General features: G+C 51.0%; 1 protein-coding gene across 3 annotated transcripts in view; it reads left to right on the forward strand.

Annotated features, from left to right (window-relative positions):
* Positions 1-16559, forward strand: part of CRYBG2 (crystallin beta-gamma domain containing 2) — a 28344-nt gene extending 11785 nt beyond the window's left edge. For 2 of the 3 annotated variants that reach the window (XM_069079095.1, XM_069079097.1), the window contains exons 3-21: positions 21-893; positions 2040-2087; positions 2498-2613; positions 2932-3061; positions 5871-6010; positions 6257-6383; positions 6523-6558; positions 7269-7405; positions 7706-7832; positions 8064-8203; positions 9300-9426; positions 10153-10185; positions 10782-10894; positions 11334-11463; positions 13348-13487; positions 14085-14208; positions 14565-14723; positions 16098-16257; positions 16360-16559. In XM_069079095.1, the coding sequence (XP_068935196.1) occupies positions 21-893; positions 2040-2087; positions 2498-2613; positions 2932-3061; positions 5871-6010; positions 6257-6383; positions 6523-6558; positions 7269-7405; positions 7706-7832; positions 8064-8203; positions 9300-9426; positions 10153-10185; positions 10782-10894; positions 11334-11463; positions 13348-13487; positions 14085-14208; positions 14565-14723; positions 16098-16257; positions 16360-16448 (2949 nt within the window). In that variant the 3' untranslated portion in view covers positions 16449-16559. Of the gene's footprint in view, positions 894-2039; positions 2088-2497; positions 2614-2931; positions 3062-5870; positions 6011-6256; positions 6384-6522; positions 6559-7268; positions 7406-7705; positions 7833-8063; positions 8204-9299; positions 9427-10152; positions 10186-10781; positions 10895-11333; positions 11464-13347; positions 13488-14084; positions 14209-14564; positions 14724-16097; positions 16258-16359 lie in introns of all 3 variants that reach the window. The other variant, XM_069079094.1, reaches the window with a different exon arrangement.
* The last annotated feature ends 430 nt before the right edge of the window (positions 16560-16989 follow it).

Below are 16989 nucleotides of genomic sequence, written 5' to 3' on the forward strand. Positions count from 1 at the left end.
CACCCCCAACAAAGACTGAGGTTGTCTCAGGCCCTGGAACCCCTCTTGTCCCATTCCCACCAAAGACTGAGGTTGTCTTGGGACCTCTTGTCCCATCTCCAGCAAAGACTGAAGTTGTGCTGGAGCTCAAGGACCCTGCTGTCCCATCTCCTTTGGAGACTGGGGCTTCCCTCCAGCTTGGGACCTCACAGGGCAGGGATGAAGCCAACCAAGAGTCGACTGGAGAAGAAGAAGAAGTATCTCTGACCGCTGACCTGGAACTTTTCCTGGACACTCTGCGAAACATGGAGCCCCCCGAGATCCTGCGTACCCACAGGCTGCCCCGGGCACCTCGGTCTTCCTATCTGGCCATGTATGCCACGCTGCCTGCCATTGATGAGGACCAGGCCTCAGCCTGGACTCCAGGATCTGGGCCTGAGCTGGAGCTGGAGACAGTGCCAGAGCCAGGGCCAGAACCAGAGACTGAGTCAGATGAGGAACCTGAGAACCCCTACCTCAGTGACGATGAGAAGCTGCAGCGGCGCCAGGAGAAGGCCAGCCCTGGGCAGGGATTCTTCTGGGACAGCCGACCCTCCCGGAAACCCCCGGAAACCCGCTCTCCACTGGACATGATGAAGCTGCATGTGGCTGATGTCCAGGGGCCGCAGGCCACTGAGCTGGGCCCACGGCGGGGGGCTGCTGGGGTGCCTCCGTCCCGCCTCGAGGGCAGCCTCCTGTTTGGAGGAGGGGAAGTGGCACCTCCCGCCACTCTGGGGTCCAAGTTATCTTCCCTGAGACCCCATGTGTCACCTGCCCTAGAGAAGGGCCCTGGGCGCATCCCCCTGCTGTCCAGCCAAGGAAAGCCACAGGTCCAGGCTGAAGCCAAGGGTTCCATTCAACTTCCTGAGGGAAGGGTAAGGGGATTTAGTAATAACAATAACAACCACCACCTCTAGCTGTTATTATATAGCACTTTAAGGTTTGCAAAACCTTGTATTACTATAATATAATATTATTATATTACATGCAAATATTATCTTATTTGATCTTTACAACAACCTAGGGAAACAGGTGCTATTATGATACCCATTTCACAGCTAAGAAAACAAAGGTAGACAAAGGTTAAATTACTTTCCCAGGGTAACACAGCCAGAAAGTGTTTGAGGCTGGATTCCAACTCAGTTCTTCCTGACTCCCGGTTCAGTGCTCTATCTATTTCATTACCTGGCTGCCAATTTTTTTTTTTTTTACTTTTGGAGGTACTGCACTGGCAAGCCATGGGACAAAGGGGCACAGGAGTCTGGGAAAAGGCAGTGAGAAGCTCTCAGCATGTCCAGAGAGGTGAGGGTGGGGTAATCTCATGTAATAGAATGGGAAAAACATTGGTTTACAAGACTTGGGTTTAAATCCTGGCTCTGGAGAACCTCTTGTTCCATCCTATGGGACCTCTGGCAAGTCACTGCCCCTCATAGGCCTTCTTTTTCTTCCTCTGATAAATGAGGGGATCAGTCCAAATCCAGTGTTCACAACCGTTTTTTGTGTTGTGTCTCCCCTGAAAAGCTTGTGGACCCCTTCTCAGAATGATGTTTTTAAATGCACAAAATAATAAAGTCCATGGTATTACAAAGGCCAATTAGATTGAAATGTGGTTATCAAAATAATAAATTCATACACCCTAGGTTAAACCCCCTGACTAAATGATTCCCAAGATAGCTTCCAACTCCAAGTCCCCTGATTCTATTCGACTGACTATCTGTGTGACTTCTCTTTGGATCTCAGTTTCCTCATCTGTAAAATGGGGCATACTAATATTTCTACAACTTCTCACAAAGGGCTTGGTTAACTTTTTAGCTCCATAGAAGTGGGAGCTGCTGGTATTATAATAATAATGTGGACCCCCTGCTTAGTGCTTGGGAGCTCTGTGGCCTTGGGCTCTCAGGGCAGAGCCTCCAGGCTTAGGCAGGAAGAAGTGATGTCAGGATTTTTTTTTGGGGGGGGGCCCTGCCTGATAGTGATCTTCCTGAACATCCTTTTCTTTTCTCCTTTCCCTTCCTGGCTAGATATATGAAGAGAAGGAACAAGGAAAACTAAATACCAGACCAGGAAAGGTACTGAGGGTGAAAGGGGGAGATGGGAAGGCCTTGTGGGCAGGGACAGGGCTGGGAAGGGTCATCTTTCTATCGCTCAGGCTGCCTGGCCCATGGTGGACAATTTATAAATGCTTATTGATTGACAGATTAGGGCAGAGGGGAGTGGGCCAGTGCAGCAGGAGAGGGGAGGGATCAGGCCTGGCCAGAGGGGTCAGCGGGTTGAGCTTGGGTCATAAAGGTTAAAGGTCTGAGCATAATTGAAGGTAGAGGAGAATCAATGGTCATCAGTCCAGGGAGAAGGGCAGAACGGCCAGTGGGCTGGAATGAGCCAGGATGGAGGGAGGGCAGGGTGCATGCGCCAGAAGGAGAACCTGTGACCCGTTTGGGAAGGATTGGCCCTTCTGTTGACCTTCCCTTCTCATCCCTAGATAATCCTTTTCTTGGAGCCCGGCTGCCAGGGCGAGGCCCGTGAGATCTGGGATGATGTCACTGATGCCACAGGCTGGCTTCCCCCTCCAGCTTCCCTTCGAGTGCTACGAGGAGGGTGAGTATAGGGGCCATAGCTGACAAGGGTGAGGCCAAGGAGGGTTAAGGGCAATCATTGTGACTCTAGCCAACTCCCCAGGCAGGACTCTACAAAGGGGGCAGCTGGCCTGGCCTTGTTCATCAAGGGTAGGAGACAGATACAGATATTGTCTGCCTCCCCCCCCCCCCCCCCAGTAACTGACTAACAAAAGCAAGAGCCCTGTTGGCATCCTTAGAACTGGATGAATCAGCCCTAGGACAGAGTGGTCTCTGGGTCAGGCTTTGGGGGAAGGCCATTGTACCTGGGCCCCTTCCCAGGTGTCCAATGTGCCCACAGGTGGATACTGTATGAGAAGCCTGGATTCCAGGGCCAGAAGCTGGTCCTCCCCGAGGGCGACATGGAGCTCAGGGGGTCAGGCACAGCATGGAGTCCTGTGACCATCGGCTCCCTCAGGAGAATTGTCAGGGTGAGTAAAGATGGGGTGAGGGGTGGGAGTTGGTCAGGGAGTATTCTTTCTATCCTTCTCCACCTTTCATTCCCCTGCCTATCCATAGAGCCTGGGGATGGGGGGCACTAAGTGTCAGGATGATCCAAAAGCAGTAAGAGACATAATCTCTGCTTACAGAGAGCCCCCAGTCTGAATGGGGATTCATACTTCCTGTCCTTACACAGCTCCTCATCTGAAGGGGAAGATATGACTCTGCCTCTCACTCTTTTATTTTATTTATTTATTTGCTTTTTTTTTGGAGAGGGGAATGTAGGGCAATTGGGGTTAAGTGACTTGCCCAAGGTCACAGGCTAATTAAGTGTTAAGTGTCTGAGGCTGGATTTGAACTCAAGTCCTCCTGACTCCAGGGCCGGTGCTCTATTAACTGTACCACCTAGCCGCCCCTCCCTCATTCTTTTAAAAGTAAAAGTTGGAATGGAATGGAAGTAAATGCAATTATAATCTCCATTTCATAGTTGAAGACACTGAGACAGGCAGAGGTAAAGTGATCTGCCCAGAGTCACACAGTAAGTAGATGAGGTCAGATTTGAACTCAGCCTTTGACTGCAGGCCCAGCCCTCTATCCATTGTACCAGCTAGTGCTACTTTGTCTGGCTGGAATTGGGGTGATAGAGCATCTAAGTATATGAGCAGGGATTGAGGGGAGGAGGTTGTCTCCTCTCTTTACCTGGTTAGAGTTGGGAAGAGGAGGAACAAGGATCTCAGGCTGCATATCATCCAATGTGCCCCCCAGAAGTAATAGGGAACCACTATGGACCCCGAGACTGATGGGGCAAATTCAAGAAGCTGGGTAGAGCTCAGTGAGGGGCGGAGGGAGGGAACAAGCCAAGGGGTCTGCACACAGGACCTCATTGTTCTGGGCTGGGCTGGGCTGGGCCTGACAGAGAAACCAGGGGAAGTTTTCAGGGGAAATTTGGGACAGGAGGAAGGAGCAGGAACACACTGTGATTGTCGTAGGGGCCTAATGTGACTCCTCAGGTCTGTGACTATCCAGGTCTGTGATAAAGTCTGAAGGGAGGGGCAGGGCAGGCCATTTATTCATTTATCAATTATTTGTGATATCACAAATTATAACAAATAATAAGCTTTTAGTTTTAGAGGGTAAATATGCCATGGGGGGAAGTGGCCAGGACTTTGGAGTCAAAAGTGCCCGGTTAGAATCCTGTCTCATGAACTAGTTGTGTGACCTTGGACAAATCATTTTCCCCATGTGTAAAATGAGGATAATACCTCCAGGGCTGTTGGGTGTACAGCTTAATTTGTATTGTTTCTCTGTATCCCACTCAGTAGGAGGCATGGAGGGAGACACCAAGAGGGCTGTAGCCCCTTCAAGGGCTTATAGTCTGATTAGGACCGATGGCAGGTTGGAGAGAGGGAAGATCCTATTCAGATAAGAGGGTCAAGGAAAATACATGGGAAAGGGATCACTTGGGGGGACCTTGAAGGAGGGGATGGTGCCCCAGGAATAAGGTCCATGATGAGCAAAGGCTGAGGGAAGGAAAATGAGGGATGGGTTTGGGAGATCCCTAGGGGGTAGTCTATTTTTATCAATGAGGTTGGAAAGATGGGATAGAGTGCCACCAAGTGGCCTGTGAACTGTTTCTCACACACCTCATTCCATGACCTGTCTATTCTGCAGGTTGTTTCCCCCAGTAGAATGTAAGCTTCCTGAGGGCAGGGACTGTTTAATTTTTATCTTCATATCCCCTTGGCACAGAGTAGCACTTAATTTTTTTTTTTACATTTAATTTTCATTTTATTTTTTCTCAATTACATATAAACAAAAATTTTTAACATTTGTTTTTCAAAATTTTGAGTTCCAAATTCTCCCTCCCTTTCTTCCTCCTTGAGAAGGCAAGCAATTTGATATAGTGTATACATGAGGCACTTAAATGTTGGTGTAATTCTAGGAGTGGGATAGAAGGAGAATTTATTTTAGCTGTGTGACCTTGGGCATGTCACTTGCCCTTTCTGAGCCTTATTTTCTTCACCTGTAAAATGGAACAGTGATATATAGTAGAATGGGTGCTGGATTAGGAATCAGCCAACCTGACTCTGAATTCCAACTCATCCTGCCACTTCTGCTTCTATAAACCTCAGTTACCTCTTCTATAAAATGGGCATAATATCTTCACTGTCTGTCTTGGTAAAAATATTATGATCAAGAGATAGTCAGTCAGTCAGTCAACATTTATTAAATGCCTTCTATGTGTCAGGCCCTATGCTAAGGGCTGGAGATACCAAAAGAAGCAAAAAGCAGTCCCTGCCCTCAGGCAGCTTACAATCTAACAGAAGGAGACAACATGTAAAAAAAAAAAAAAAAAAATATATATATATATATAATCAAGCTACGTAGAGGATAAATAGGAAATAATTAACAGAGGGAAGGCACTGGAATGAAGAGGGGCTGGGGAAGGCTTCCTGTAGAAGAGGGGATCTTGGTTAGGAAGCCAGGGAGGTCGGTAGTCAGAGCAGAGGAGGGAAAGTGGTCCAAGATGGCGGACAGTCAGAAAGAATACATTGTGATAGCAGTTGGGACCCTACTGGAGTGGTATGAGGAGGGGCCTGCCCAAAGGCAGTGGGCTGGATGTGTACCCTTCATCAGTCTGAGGAGCTCCTGGATCTGAGTCATTTGTTGGGTCATTCAAAGGTCATCTTATCCATCCCCTTGCCTCTGGGAAAGAACACCCCAGACCCAGAGCAACCTGATGATTCCCCTTAGAGTCTGAGCATTGGTCTGCCTCTCATGTCCCTCCCTCTCCCCCAGGACTATGTCGTCCCTGAGATCAGCCTCTTTTCAAAGGAAGGTAACGAGGGAGTTCAGGTGAAGCTGAAGGAAGCCTTGGAGGATGCTCAGGGGCAGGGACAGCCCTTACTTGCATCATCTGTTACTGTCACCGCTGGACTGTAAGATGGGATGACCCAGGATTCCATTCCTTTCCCACTCCTAAATTCCATCCACATGCCTGAGCCCCTGCCCCAGGGAGGGACTTGTGGGCCATAACAATGTTCACTTCTCTCACAGCCCCAGTATCTGGATCTCCCTCTACCCAGACCATGATCCCCTATCTTGCTTCTGCCCCTGCACACTCCCTTGCCCCGTGTTTCTGTATGTCCTGGGACCACATCAAGGACACTCTTGCTCCTCTCCAGGTGGCTGCTGTATTCCAAACCCTACTACACTGGGGTTCCCTGCATCCTGGAGCCTGGAGTCTATCCTACCTCGGAAGCCTGGGGTTCTTCTGACCCTCATGTCAACTCCCTGAAGCCTTTGAGACTGGTGAGGGCTAGACCCAAGAGAGCAGTAAACTCTCTCCCCAGGAGCCATCCCTCTAAAGAGGTGACCCTTTCTGTCCTTTCCTCGGCCTTGTCTTTGTTCTTCTCTTTCTAACCTAGGCTTTACTTTGTTGCCTCTACAGGGTTGTCCCATTGTGGAGAAGCCAGGGGAGCCCAAGGTAAGACCTGAAACCTACCTCCCCACAGTCCCTCCAGAGACTTATTCTGTGGGAGCTGTGAGGAAGGTGTGACCAGGGTGGCTTTGGAGATAAGAGCTTCCCTGAAGGATGGAAGGGGAGGGGAATCTAGGGGTAAGGGTGGGGCATGGCATTGTGGGTAAGGGTTTCTCCTAAGTCCCCTGAGATCCTCTGGGAAGCAGCTTCTAATATACCCAACTTAGGCTTCAGCAAAGAGAATGGCAGTTTCCAATTGGTGAAGGGTGCTTAGTGAATACTCAGTGAAGATAAGGTTACTCAATGAAAAGAAGGGGGATTCATTAAAGGAACAGATTCTCAGTGATTAAAGGGGTGGGAGGGGATAGTGTGGGGATAGGAGCACACTAAAGATGGGGTCTTATGAAGAGATACACCAGTGTAGGGAGGGAGAGGAATAAGGACCTAGTGAGGAGAGTAGGAGCCTCAGTGAGAGGGATGAGAAAACTTAGCAAAGGGATGGGGAACCCATCCAAGGGCTTAGAGCTCAGTGAGAGGAATCAGGGTACAGGGAGGCAGGAAGAACATTCTGTATTGGAGGGTCACAGGAATCCTAGTTCTGGCCCTGAAGAGGAGGCTGGGGGGGGGGGCGGTTGGATGCAAGGACCATGGTTGGGGTCAAGACCTCAATGTCCTGATCCTTCCCATAATCCTGGCATTCCCTCCCCCTTTCCTAGGCCCTGGTGTATGAGGCCACAGACTTCCAGGGCCACTGCTGGGAAGTGAGCCGAGACATCTATGACCTGAGGAGGCCGGAGGATGAGCAGAGCCCCAGCTTGGCCACTGTGGGCTCCCTGCGTATCCTTGGGGGCTGGTAAGGGGCTGGGCTCATGGGCTGGGCACCCTTTCTCTCCACTCAGCACCACAGAATGCTGACTTCTGACACCTCTACTAAGTTTTCTTTATCCCCTCCCCACTTTCATAGTGGCTGATCCCTGGGTTTAGTCTTGGCCTTTTCCCCCAGCACAAATGGTGCCCCACTGTCCTCTGAGCTCTAGAGCCTGGATACCCCTGGCTCTGGTGGCCCTGGCTTCCCCAGTGGCCCTCCCTCTGATAACTTTAGAGGCAGAGGCTGCAGGGACCTGAAGGGATCTGTCTGTCTGTCTCCTGACAGCTGGGTAGGCTATGAGAAAGAAGGTTTCCGAGGACATCAATACCTGCTGGAAGAAGGCGAGTATCCAGACTGGTCCTGCTGGGGCGGCTATGATGAATCTCTGACCTCCCTGAGGGTCATCCGAACGGTAAGGGAGTGTCTCCAGGGGTGATTTCGTCCACTCCCCTGCCTCCCCTTCACTTACAGAGGGTGCTCTTGATTGCGTGTCTGGCCTCTCAGAGTGGAGGTCTCAATGGTAGCCCCCTTCCCTATAGCCAATAGCTTTCTAATTGGGCCAGCTTCTCCCCATGAGCTGGAGAGGAGTGGGAGGGCTGATAGGAATAGGACTGGGAGGGGCTGACTATCTGTTTGTACCCAGGACTTTTCGGACCCAGCTGTGATGCTGTTTGAGGCTGCCGACTTTGAGGGGCAGAGTGTGGGACTGAGTGAGGCCCTGCCTGACGTGCAGCTGGCTGGACACAGCCTTACCACTCAAGCTATCCATGTGTTGAGTGGAGTGTGAGTGGCCAGCGGGAATGCGAGGAGAGGGGATGGAGTGGGAGGGACCCTGGTGGCATAGACTGGAAGCATCAGGCTGAGGGTGTCTGATGGATAGGGGTCCAGAGAGGGGTGCGTGGGAGAGAGATAGAGATACAAGAAAGGGACAAGGGGACAGAAAAAGAAGGGGGTCCTAGGGGTGTGTATGTGTGCGTGTATATGTGAGTGACAGAGAGACAGAAACAGAGACAGAGACAGACAGACAGACAGAGAAGAGAAGAGACAGAGACACAGAAAGAAAGAGAAAGGGGGACAGAAAAAGAAGGGGGTCCTAGGTGTGAGAGAGAGACAGACAAGAAAGACAGAGACACAGAAAGAAAGAGACAAGGGGAAGGAAAGAAGAAGAAGGGGGTCCTAGGTGTGTGTGTGTGTGTGTGTGTGTGTGTATGAGAGAGAGAGAGAGACAGACAGACAGACAGACAGATAGACAGAGACAGAAAGAGACAGAGAGACAGAGACACAGAGAGAGAGGCAAAGGTAGAGACAGAGAGGAAAAGGAAGACTCAGAGAAAGAGAAAGAATGAGAAAAGAAAGGTAGGGGATCCTAGGGTATGTGTGAGAGAGGGACAAAGAGACAGAGAAAGAAAGAGAAGGTAAGACCAAGATAGAGACAAACAGAGAGAGTGTGGTAGGAAGCATGTTTTGGTGACCAGGAATCCAGGGTAAAATTTTGAGTAAAATTTTACCCTCCCAGAACCTCAGTTTCCCTATCTGACAAAGGGGAGTGATAGATCTTTGTACTACTTAGCCCACATGGCTATCAACGAAGCTTACATTGCTTGGAATGAGGAGTTCTCATCTCTTTCCCCCATCCCCACAAATAGGGGCCCCAGTTTTTCAGAAGCTCTGTCATGGCCACTCAGTACCCTTGTCCAGGCTTCTTGCCCTATACTCCTCCTCCCCCTGCCACGCACAGATGCACACACTTCTGTGTATCTGACCCTCAGCTGGGTACCATCCCCTGCTCTGTCCCAACAACCTCAGGGCCTAAGGCCCACGGGCCCCCTTTCTCATGCATTCCCAGACTCCCCAACTCACAGCCTCTTTTCCCCTACAGGTGGGTGGCCTATGAGCAGGTGGGCTTCTCTGGGGAGCAGTACATACTTGAGAAGGGTGTATACCGAAATTGTGATGATTGGGGGGCTGGCAACAGCACCATCACCTCCCTGCAGCCCATTTTGCAGGTCAGTGAGGTCTCTAGATGGGGGACAAGAGGGGCAGCCCTCTTTGGTGGAAGGAGCAGGGCTGTGGGCAGGGCCTTTGAGGAACTGGGGATGGGGGCTTTTCTGCTGGTCCAGGCAGGGCTGAGGTTAGGGAGTCTCCAGGCAGAAAGGATGGAGTTAGAGGTCATGCCTCTGAGGAATGTGGGGCTGGGGAGGAGGCTCAGTGTGGGAGTTGGGCTTGGCCTAATGAGCTTAGTAGGTGGGGAGTGTTGATGTGTGTTTGACCATAAGAGGAAGCAGAGTGGGGAATTCCCTCCTGGTTGGAGGGGCAGGGCCAAGGGTGAGGACAGGGTGTCTCTGGTGGGTGGGGCAATGATTTAGAGCTGGAGGCTATGGAAGGGACCTCTTCCAGGGAACTTGGGCCCATTCAGGGAGGTTCTGAGGAGAGGGAGGAGCCTCCTTGGTTTGTTGGACAGGCCAGTGGGGGCAGAGCCTTTGATTTAGAGAGGGCCATCAGGTGGCACAGATGGGGTGGGCCACAGCTTCTCTTGAAGGGATGAGATTGGAAAAGGGCCCCAAGCAGGAAGGGGGCTCCAACAGGGACAGGGCTCAGAACAGAACCCAGAAGGGGCAGCTAGGAATATTTACTGTGGAGGGACGGGAGACAGCTGTTGGTCATGCAGAGTCCTGGCTAAGCTTGGAGGCCCCTGCGTCCTTCTCCTCACACCTCCCTCTCCTCTCCTCCAGGTGGGGGAGCACAATCTGCATTTTGTCTCTAAGGTAAGGAAGGGGGTCCCTCCTCATCTCATCTCCTGGCTTCCCTGGCTTTCTTTAAGCCTCAGCTACCTCCTGCAAGAAGCCCTTCTGGGCCCTCCTTCGTCTCCATGCCTTCCCCATGAGACCACCCTCTATTTATTCTGTCTATATGTTGTTTGTCCATAGCCATTTGCATGTTCTCTCTCATTAGACTATGGCGTCCCTGAGGGCAGGGATCCCTTTGCCTTTCTTTGTGTCTCCAGTGCTTGGCACAGTGGCTGGCATACAGAAGGCAGTTAATAAATTCTAGTCCATTGATTACATCTCCTGCCCATTACTCTTAGCTCTGGCCTTTATCTAGGCACAGCCCTCCCCCCATCTTTCCCTTTCCTTCTCTGATGGCCTCCTCCTTCACTACCTCCTGGACTGAGAGTAGAGTCAGCTCAAATCCCAACTTTGTCACCAGTGACTTGTCTTACCTCCAGTAAATCCTAGCTTCTCTCCTGTCCTCAGTTTCCTTGTTTGTCAGTGAGGAGATTATGGCTGTGAAGTCTGTGGTCTAACATTCAAGGCTCTATGGGCCCTTACCAGCTCTGACAGGTTATTTTCTCGGTTCCCAGATTCAGCTCTTCTCCGGACCTGATTTCCTTGGGGACAACATCTCTTTTGAGGATGACCAGGCCTCTTTGCCCTCCTCCTTCCAGCCCCAGTCCTGCCGGGTCCATGGTGGCAGGTAACAGAGAGGCATCCTGGGAGAGCGGGGTCATACTTTCAGGCTAGGGCCACAAAAGGCTGGTTTCATGGGATAGAGATGTGGAGGCCTCCCCAGAATTTACCCTAAGACAGGAGCAGCAGAGTAGAGGATGAGAAGAGAGACTTCCCAGGAAAGGAGGTCCCCATGCTCTTCTTTCACTGGTTTACCTAGAGTTGGCTGCCCTTACACTACTCAGTTCATTCTCCTTGAGTCTGACCTCAATGCTTACTACCCAAGGGTCCACTTGACTGAACTAAGGGGTAATAGAGAGAGGGTGGCTGGACCCTGGTCTTAGGATTGAAGATAGAGGCTTCTTCTCTGGGCCTGAGCTGGGGCCCTGCAGCCTCAGAAAGACTTCTTGGATGCTCTAGTCTAGAGGCTAAGGTAGCCAGACTGAGATGCCTCCTCCTTGCAACAGCTGGATCCTGTTCGAGAAGCAGGCATTTGAGGGGGGACAGCATGTGCTCTCAGAGGGAGAGTTCCCGACACTTACAGCCATGGGCTGCCTGGCCTCCACTGCCCTGGGCTCCCTGCGAAAGGTCCCCCTGGTGAGTAGCCCCTCCCCTCCCAAGGCCCCAGCTCCCTCGGGAGAAGAGGGACAACGACGTCACAGAATGTCTTGAGCTGACCTGACTCAGTCCCCTTGTCTCATTTTCTCTCTCACCTATAAAAAGAGGGGGTTGGATTAATTGATAAGTAAATTCTTTCTCACCTTCAACGTTCTCTGTTCTAAGGGCCCTCCCAGCTCTGACATCCTGTATTCTAAGGGCCCTCCCAGCTCTGATATTCTGTGTTCTAAGGGCCCTCCCAGCTCTGACATCCTGTGTTCTAAGGGCCCTCCCAGCCCTGACATTCTATGTTCTAAGAACCATCCCAGCTCTGACATTCTATGTTCTAAGGACCCTCCCAGCTCTGACATTCTGTGTTATAAGGACCCTCCCAGCTCTGACATTCTGTGTTCTAAGGGCCTTCCCAGCTCTGAAATTCTATGTTCTATAACTAATTTTGGAGGGAGACCTACTAGGAGCAGTCTCATTCCTCACCCCCAACTCCAGGGAGCCCTGCTTAGAGAAGATGGGGCTGTCCCACAGTCTTTTCTCTTGGTCTAAGGTTAGGGGGTGAGAGAACTGAATGAAGACATAAGCTCTACTCCCTCTAGGAACAGTATTGGGACTAGAGTTGGGGCTTCCATTGGAATAGACTTACATTATGAGTAAAAGGGGGAAGTGGAGGTGAGGGTGGGTGTGGGGTGTCAGGAGACCTTCATTCTATTCCTGGCTTTGACTAGTAACCTGCTGTGTGACTGTGGGCATGTCACCTGACCACTTTAGGATTCAGCTTCCTCTTCTGTACAGGAGTAATCAATAATCTCTGCCTTGTCTGGATTCTTGTGCTAGAACACAGCTAGACATAAAGGCATTCTACAAATGATAGTAACTCACATTTTACTTAGTTTTTACAAAGCATCACTTGCCTCATAACCACCCCATGAAGTAGGTGGCATGATGATGATGATAGTGGTGATGATGATGATGGTGGTGGTGATGATGGTGATGGTGGTGATGATGTTGGTGGTGATGATGATGGTGGTGGTGATGATGGTGATGGTGGTGATGATGATGGTGATGGTGGTGATGATGATGGTGATGGTGGTGGTGATGATGGTGGTGATGATGGTGGTGATGATGATGGTGGTGGTGATTATGATGGTGGTGGTGATGATGATGGTGGTGATGATGGTGGTGGTGATGATGATGGTGGTGGTGATGATGTTGGTGATGATAACTAGAATTTATATAATACATTTATGTTTGGAAAGCACACAAGGTGACTCAATGGATAGACTTCTAGACCTGGAGTCAGGAAGACCTGAGTCTTAGACCTTTATTTCACCTCTGTCTGCCTTCAGTTTCCTCATCAATAAATGGGGATGATAATAAATAGCAGCTTCCTCCCACAGTTATTGTGGGGATCAAATGAAGTGCTATTTGTAAGCCCTTAGGACTGCTCCTGGCACACTCTAAGAGCTTAAGAAATGCTTGCTCCTTCCCTCCTTTAATCTCACAACAACCCGGGGATATAGGTACTATTATTATCCCCATTTTACAGATGAGGAAACTGAGACAGACAGACTTTAAGCCTGTCACATACCTAGTGTCTATCAAATTTAAATTCAGGTCTTCCTGACTCCAACTCCACAGGGCCTCCCAGCTGCCCATACCACAGATATTGCTACAAATTTACCCAATTTTTCAGGTGACACAACAGAGGCTCAGAGGAGTCAGTGACTTTGGCCAAGGTCATACCAACAGTAAGCGTCAGAGGTGGGATTAAACCCCAAGCCGGCATCATTTCCACTACGAATAGTGGCTTCAGGCCTGGTTCTGGCTCCATATCCAGGGCCAAGTCTTATCCTGTGCTTCTTCCACCAGCATTTTTCGGAGCCATCCATCTTCCTCTATGGGCTGGAGTGCTTTGAGGGGAAGGAGATTGAGCTCAATGGGGAAGTCCGGAGCCTTCAGGCAGAGGGCTTCAACAACCACGTCCTGTCCGTTCGGATCAAGGGGGGCGTGTGAGTCCAGGGAGCTGTTGGGTGGTTTGGGGTGGGGAAGACAAGGGGGTAAAACCTTCAAAGGAAGCCTAGGACAGGAGGGAAAGAATGAGCTTGTTGTGGGATGGAGTTGGAGACCCTAGGGGAAAGGGTGAAGGAAGATAGTACCCCTAACTCTGGGTGATTCCCAAACTGAGGACAGTCCCATCCTGCTCTATCCCTAAGGCTAAGAGAGGATCCCCCCCCCACCCCCCAGTGCCTTTTTTAAAAAAATCACAATAGCTAGATTTTGACTTCCCCAAAGCTTGGACCCTGTAGCCACTGAGTAGGGAGAGGCCCTGGATCAAACTACCCCCATTGGGTCCCTAATTAATCAATGAACATTTATTAAGCACCTACTAAAGTTCCAGGCCCTTGCTAAGAATGGGGGTTACAGAAAGACACAACCAAGTCTGATCACCCAGTCTCAATAGTGGTGGAAGCCATGTCTGAGAGACAGTGGTTCTATTTTGGTGAGAAAGAGGGCTGACCTTCATCCTGCCCCTTTCCCCGTGTCCATTTCCTTCTTCCTTTGTGTGCTGCTGCCTCGGTCTCCCCATCTTGGGTTACGGCCCCCAGCTGGGTGCTATGTGAGCACAGTGATTTCCGAGGTCGCCAGTGGCTGGTGGGAAGCAATGAACTTACCAACTGGCTGACCTACAGTGGGACCCAGAGGATTGGCTCTCTCTATCCTATCAAGCAGGTATGGCCAAGGGTAGATGTAACTGAATCTAGTAGTCTGTGTGTCTGCCTGTGACTCTGTGTGTGTGGGTCTTCATGCAACACTCTCTGTGACTTCTTTATATATCTTTGTCAGCATGGGTCTTTGCCCCTGCCCATGAATGAGTCTGGGTGCTTATGTGTGTATGCACATGGGCTCCACTGTATAAAAGAGGAGGCATGTGGTACCCTTCACAAAGGTGAGGTTGGAGGGGCTTGAACCCATCTGGGGAAATGAGACTGGGGTCAGGGTTAGCTCCAGGAATGTGAAAGAGAAGCCAGAGGTACTCAGGAAGGTCCCAGCTCTCTCCTCTTCACCCTGCTCCCCACTCTCCTTAGCGCCGAGTTTACTTCTGCCTGCGGAACAAAGGCCTGGGAAGGTGGCTGGCAGTGCCTGAGGACGTGGAGGACATGAAAGCTGGGAGGGTTGTGGTCTCGGAGACCCGGGCTGAGGGCAGCTGTATCTGGTACTATGAAGATGGGCTACTGAAGAACCAGGTATGTGAGGCTAGGGACAGGGAGGGTAGGCATGCCTGGGTCCCCTAGCAAGGAAGGCTGTCTCCCAGGCCTTTCCCCAGAAAGTGTCCAGACTAATGAGAGCCAGGACAGTCTAGCAGAGAGACTCCTATAGAATATCTTCTGCTGGCTTGCAAGATCTGGGGAATGGTGAGGTGTTGCTGTACTGAGGGGTAAACTTAGGCCAGTTACTTCCCCAATGGGATTCAGCATCCTCCTGTAAAATGAGAGTGCTAGATCATCTCTAAGGCATTTTCCAGCTCTGACATCCTGTATTCTAAAGGCCCTCCCAGCCCTGACCTCCTGTGTTCTAAGGGCCCTCCCAGCTCTGACATCCTTGTTCTAAGGGCCTTCCCAGCTCTGACATCCTGTGTTCTAAGGGCCTTCCCATCTCTGACATCCTGTGTTCTAAGGGCCCTCCCAGCTCTGACATCCTGTGTTCTAAGGGCCCTCCCAGCTCTGACATCCTGTGTTCTAAGGGCCCTCCCAGCTCTGACATCCTGTGTTCTAAGGGCTCTCCCGGCTCTGATATCCTGGGTTCTAACGGCCCTCCCTGCTCTGACATTCTATGTTCTAAGACCCCTCCCAGCCCTGACATCCTTGTTCTAAGGGCCTTCCCATCTCTGACATCCTGTATTCTAAGGGCCCTCCTATCTCTGACATCCTGTGTTCTAAGGGCCCTCCCAGCTCTGATATCCTATGTTCTTAGGCCCCTCCCAGCTCTGACATCCTGTGTTCTAAGGCTTCTCCCAGCTCTAACATTCGGTATTCATCCATTCATTTAACAAGCCCTCCTTAAACATCTCGGCCAGGGACTGAGGTACAAAGAAAAGCGCTCGAGGAGTTTGCATCCTTGTGGGGGAGTGCTAAGTATGGAGTAAATGGATGGCAGACTCAGAGGTCCAGCTGTGGCTTCTGGGGTGTGTCAGGGCTGGCGGGGAAGAAGGAATCAAGAGAGGCCTCAGGGAGGAGGTGGCCTTTACAGAGATGACCAAGCCAGTGGCTTACTTGTATGGCGGAGGATCCTGGGGCCCAGAACTGCTCTGACTCCAATGGGGAAACCTCTAGAACTCTGGGGGTGCTTCCTTCCAGCTCTCCTGTGCTGTCTTCTAAGGCCTTTTCTCTCCCTGAAGTTCCTTCAGGTGCTAACGTTCTGGGCCTAGGCCTTTCTTTTAGTCCTGAGTCTGATATTATCCTTAAGGAGCTAGTGTGATCGATCAGCTGAGAGTGGGGTTCTGAGCAGGGCTGGGAAGGAGGTGGGACTTTTGCAGTTAGGAAAGGCACCAGACTGCACCAGGGGCTTCCTTAGGACGCAGAGCCTTGGTTGGAGGATGTAAGTACTTCCTGGGGGTCCAGGTGGCGCCGACGATGAGCCTGCAGGTGATCGGGCAGCCCAGCCCTGGATCCAAGGTGGTGCTTTGGAGCGAGAGCCGCCAGCCCAGGCAGACGTGGAGCATAGACACCTCTGGGCACATCTGTAGCGAGATGTTTGAGGACAAGATCCTGGATGTGAAGGGTGAGGTGGGGGGCAGGGAGGAGGCATGCTCTGGAGGTCGTGGGCTCAGGACTGGGGAGGCACTTCAGCTTCTCACTGAATGACCTCTCTTCATCTGTCTAGGTGGCCGGGGCTATGATAGGGACCATGCTGTGCTGTGGGACAGGACTGAGGAAAGACCTTCTCAGATCTGGGATGTCCAGGTGCTTTGAGATCCTTCATTCCAGAGGACTTTGGAGGGTGGAATGGGGTGGGGGGCATCTGAACTGGGCCAGATGTTTGTACAGATATTGTCGTTGTAATATAAGATGTTTTATAATGTCTCTCTGGCAGTCCTTGTGCTGTTGAGTCCCTGTCTCTGGGACTGGGGGTTGTCTTCAGGCCAGGTTCCCCATTTTGTGGAATTCTACATTTTCTCCCTTTTTGCTGCTGGGATCTGGACAGGGTTCTCTTAGAAGAAGGGCACTCCTTTTAGCCACTAGAGGGCACACACTACCCTGTGTGATAGTAAGGGGCAGGGAAAAGCAGGGAGGAGGAAAAGGAAGAGGAGAGAGAAGCAGGGGGAGGATTGAGGAAAGAGAGAGAAAGGAAGATGGAGGAGGGGATAAGAGGGAAAGGGAGGAAAGAAAGGACTAGAAGATGGAAGAATGAAGAGAAGGGAAGAGAGGGGGAAAAGGAAGAGAGATAAAGGAGGATAGAGGAGAAAGGGAAGAGAAGGGAGAAAAGGAGGAAAAGAAGGAAAATAGAGAAGGG

Source organism: Petaurus breviceps, unplaced genomic scaffold (genome assembly GCF_028583685.1).
Source record: "Petaurus breviceps papuanus isolate PSGF00001 unplaced genomic scaffold, PetGlider_PUasm1.0 91041, whole genome shotgun sequence".
Classification (NCBI taxonomy): Eukaryota; Metazoa; Chordata; class Mammalia; order Diprotodontia; family Petauridae; genus Petaurus; species Petaurus breviceps.